General features: G+C 54.3%; 1 protein-coding gene across 1 annotated transcript; it reads left to right on the forward strand.

The window, feature by feature from the left end:
• Positions 1-332: 332 nt before the first annotated feature.
• Positions 333-2,848, forward strand: LOC119110863 (lectin BRA-3). Its single transcript, XM_037234738.1, has 2 exons — positions 333-451; positions 2,098-2,848. The coding sequence occupies exons 1-2, from the start codon at positions 406-408 to the stop codon at positions 2,538-2,540; spliced, it is 489 nt and encodes a 162-aa protein (XP_037090633.1). The 5' UTR covers positions 333-405; the 3' UTR covers positions 2,541-2,848.
• The last annotated feature ends 480 nt before the right edge of the window (positions 2,849-3,328 follow it).

Genomic DNA, 3,328 nt, shown 5'->3' on the forward strand with positions numbered 1-3,328 from the left:
CTGTCGAAGCCCGCTCGCCTCAGGGCACGCGGCCGCAGGAATCCAAGGTGACGATGTGCTCCAGCATTTGGCCTCTGAAGGAACCAAGCCCTCCAAAGGGATGCCGCTTCGTCGCAAAGGTTGCGAGATCAACGCAGATGTCATCTGATAGGTGAGAACCGGACGCCGGTTGCTCATGCGCACGTGTGACGACGCCATCCCTCCGCACGTGGTCGGTGTAGCATATGGCCCCGTCCCACGCGAGCGGCCGCAAGTGTCGACGGCGCGCGTCCGAGGCTCGAGGGTGCTGATAGCCACGTGAAACGGAAAGTTATAAATGGGCAGCCGCCGGCCCGTCCGGAGCCTGAGCTGGGTCGCTGCGTCTCACATCGTTTGAAGGCGAGCCTAACCGCGCCGTGTTCCAAGATGATCCGGCTGCTGATTTTGGGAGCGGTACTGGCGGCGCCGTCTGGTGAGTGACACTTCCATGCGTAAGCGACGGGCAGATCGTGAAATCATGGTGCCATCTATGGCGCATATTCAGCCACATCAGTAAGGGGTTGTGCTGTCAAGCTATTGCTGCAAACTTAAAGGGAATGTTCCGCATTTGAAGATATTGAAAGAAGCATCATATATGGCGAAGTATGCTCGATTATAACCATTGGTATACCTTTAAACGGAAAGACTGCTCGAGACAACGACGTTTTTCTAATTAGTAAATATGCGCCTCAGTACGTCATTGTTTGATTGCGTCATCGTATCCGACACAGCATTGATTGACAGCCAGTTCACGGTCGTTCTATCTGGAGATCGTATCCAGCACAGCATTGATTGACAGCCAGTTCACGGTCGCTCTATCTGGAGATCGAATCCGGCACAGCAATGATTGACAGCCAGTTCACGGTCGTTATATCTGGAGATCGTATCCGGCACAGCATTAATTGACAGCCAGTTCACGGTCGTTCTATCTGGAGATCGTATCCAGCACAGCATTGATTGACAGCCAATTCACGGTCGTTATATCTGGAGATCGTATACGGCACAGCATTGATTGACAGCCAGTTCACGGTCGTTCTATCTGGAGATCGTATACGGTACAGCATTGATTGACAGCCAGTCCACGGCCGCTCTATCTGGAGATCGTATCCGGCACAGCATTGATTGACAGCCAGTTCACGGTCGTTATATCTGGAGATCGTATCCGGCACAGCATTGATTGACAGCCAGTTTACGGTCGTTCTATCTGGAGATCGTGCTCGCGATCACGAGATATTAACGACTCGACAGCTATATTGTTCTTTGTCTTGATCACCGTATGGCCAATGGAATGACAGGACTAAAATGTTATTATTACGGCGTCATGGGTGCCTGGGTGACCTTGCAATAGTCTGCACGGCAAAGTCCGGACATCTTTGCGGGCGTTTAGCTCAGAAGCTAGAGGGGTTCAGGTGTTAAGAAGGGCATGGATGGGAACTGCACCGGATGCTCTTCAGGATGGCTATTTCAGCTCAGAACCTCATGCAAATGTCGTACACTCCCTTTAAGTTAAACTATACGACATAGTATGGTCCTCTTTGCGTGTGTGGTTCTAGTATGGTCCTCTCTTCTGCCCATCATGTCTGCTCAGAAATACGGTCGGTTCATTTAAAATCACACAGTTTGGTTGTTTTGGAAAGTGTAGAACTTTTGGTTAGCTCGTCAGGATGTCTTAACACAATGCCGCTCTAGCAGCTGGCGTCGTCAGGAATGATCGATTTCACTTGGGGTGGGGGGGGGGGGGAGGGGGCAAATGGTAGCCTCTTCACTGAACTTTTGAAACTGCATTAAACCAAAGACCAGGACACGGACAGGACATGGACAGGGCACAACGCGGACTTTGTTTGCTCCACCCTAGACTTTCCACCGCCGATGCGTAACTCACTAAATTTAAGCAGGTTTTGTGGCAGGTAAATTGGCATTTCCGAGACTGCCCCTAAATACACTATTTTCGGTTGGGCAAGTGGCGCGCGTCTCTCGCACTGTCATGTGGTATGTGTTACAGACAGACAGACCTCAGCAGGATTACGGCGGGCAATATATGTCATGCCACGTCGGTATTAACGTGGATCCCCGTTCTAGCGAGTGTCCAGACGTGCCCAGGTACCGGCGGATGGCTGGCACTTCCGAACAAAGTGGACCTGAGCGACATCGCGTGCTACTGGGTCTCCGACTACGCCTCCAGCTGGGACGCAGCCAGTCACGCCTGCAAACAGATGTCGACCGCAAACCATCCAGTTGAACTGGCCAGCATCCACTCGATGTGGGAGAACGCCTTCGTCTTCGACAACGTCACCAACAAGCACACCGCCTGGCTGGGCCTCAACAAACGGGAACAGGACGACTGGCATTGGGAGGACAAGACGCGGGAGGACTTCCAGTTCTGGCTGGCCGAGTTCCCCGTCGACAATGACATGGAGTGTGCCACGTTCACCGACCAGCTAAACAGCCGCTGCGGGGAGTGGGTCAACGCCGATTGCGCCACCAACCTGTATTTTGTCTGCAAAACGCCGGCAGCAGCATAGGAAGAGAGCCCCACGTCATCGCGAGCCAGTCGGCAGAGGCTTGGGCCAGGACTTGGCCCGGCTTCGCCTGGAATCGTCCAACAGCCACGGTGTTCCACACAGCCAGCAATATCACGTGTCTGACAGCCGTCCCTTGTATGGTCTGTCGGGATGGAAGGCCATCGCCCCTGCGCGACCAGCCTGACGGTGTGTGTATCACGTCCACCACACAGCACTCTGGGAAACGTATCAGGGCTGCTGCGGATGCCGCACTTCCACTGGCGCGAATACGTTTACATCTCAACAATAAAGTCAACAAAAGGGCTCAACAGCATTCTTCGCTGGGCGGTTCTGCGTGCCAATACGTGATGTCAAGCAAAGTAGTGAACAGAGCGGCCCCGCCATGTGGCTTCTATATGGGACAACGTAACAAACAACCATGTTAAAACGAGCCTCTCCGCCGCCGGCGTTCCATCATGGCGCCGTCTCCGTGCTCCTCATCCTCGCGTTACCGGGTCGCCGCATCCCCTCGTCTGCGTCTCCATCATTCCATCATGACACCTTCTCCGTGCTCCCCATCCTCGCGTTACCGGGTCGCCGCGTCCCCTCGTCTGCGTCTCCATCATTCCATCATAACGCCGTCTCCATGCTCCCCATCCTCGTGTTACCGGGTCGCCGCGTCCCCTCGTCTGCGTCTCCATCATTCCATCATGACGCCGTCTCCATGCTCCTCATCCTCGCGTTACCGGGTCGCCGCGTCCCCTCGTCTGCGTCTCCATCATTCCATCATAACGCCGTCTCCATGCTCC

Source organism: Pollicipes pollicipes, unplaced genomic scaffold, assembly GCF_011947565.3.
Source record: "Pollicipes pollicipes isolate AB1234 unplaced genomic scaffold, Ppol_2.1 Scaffold_7242;HRSCAF=8673_pilon_pilon_pilon, whole genome shotgun sequence".
Lineage (NCBI taxonomy): Eukaryota > Metazoa > Arthropoda > Thecostraca > Pollicipedomorpha > Pollicipedidae > Pollicipes > Pollicipes pollicipes.

Bases quoted from the DNA above. Each gene is read 5' to 3' on its own strand.
- LOC119110863 (XM_037234738.1), top strand. From the start codon at position 406: ATGATCCGGCTGCTGATTTTGGGAGCGGTACTGGCGGCGCCGTCTG. The intron at 452-2,097 runs GTGAGTGACACT...TCCCCGTTCTAG, and splicing joins GGTACTGGCGGCGCCGTCTG to CGAGTGTCCAGACGTGCCCA.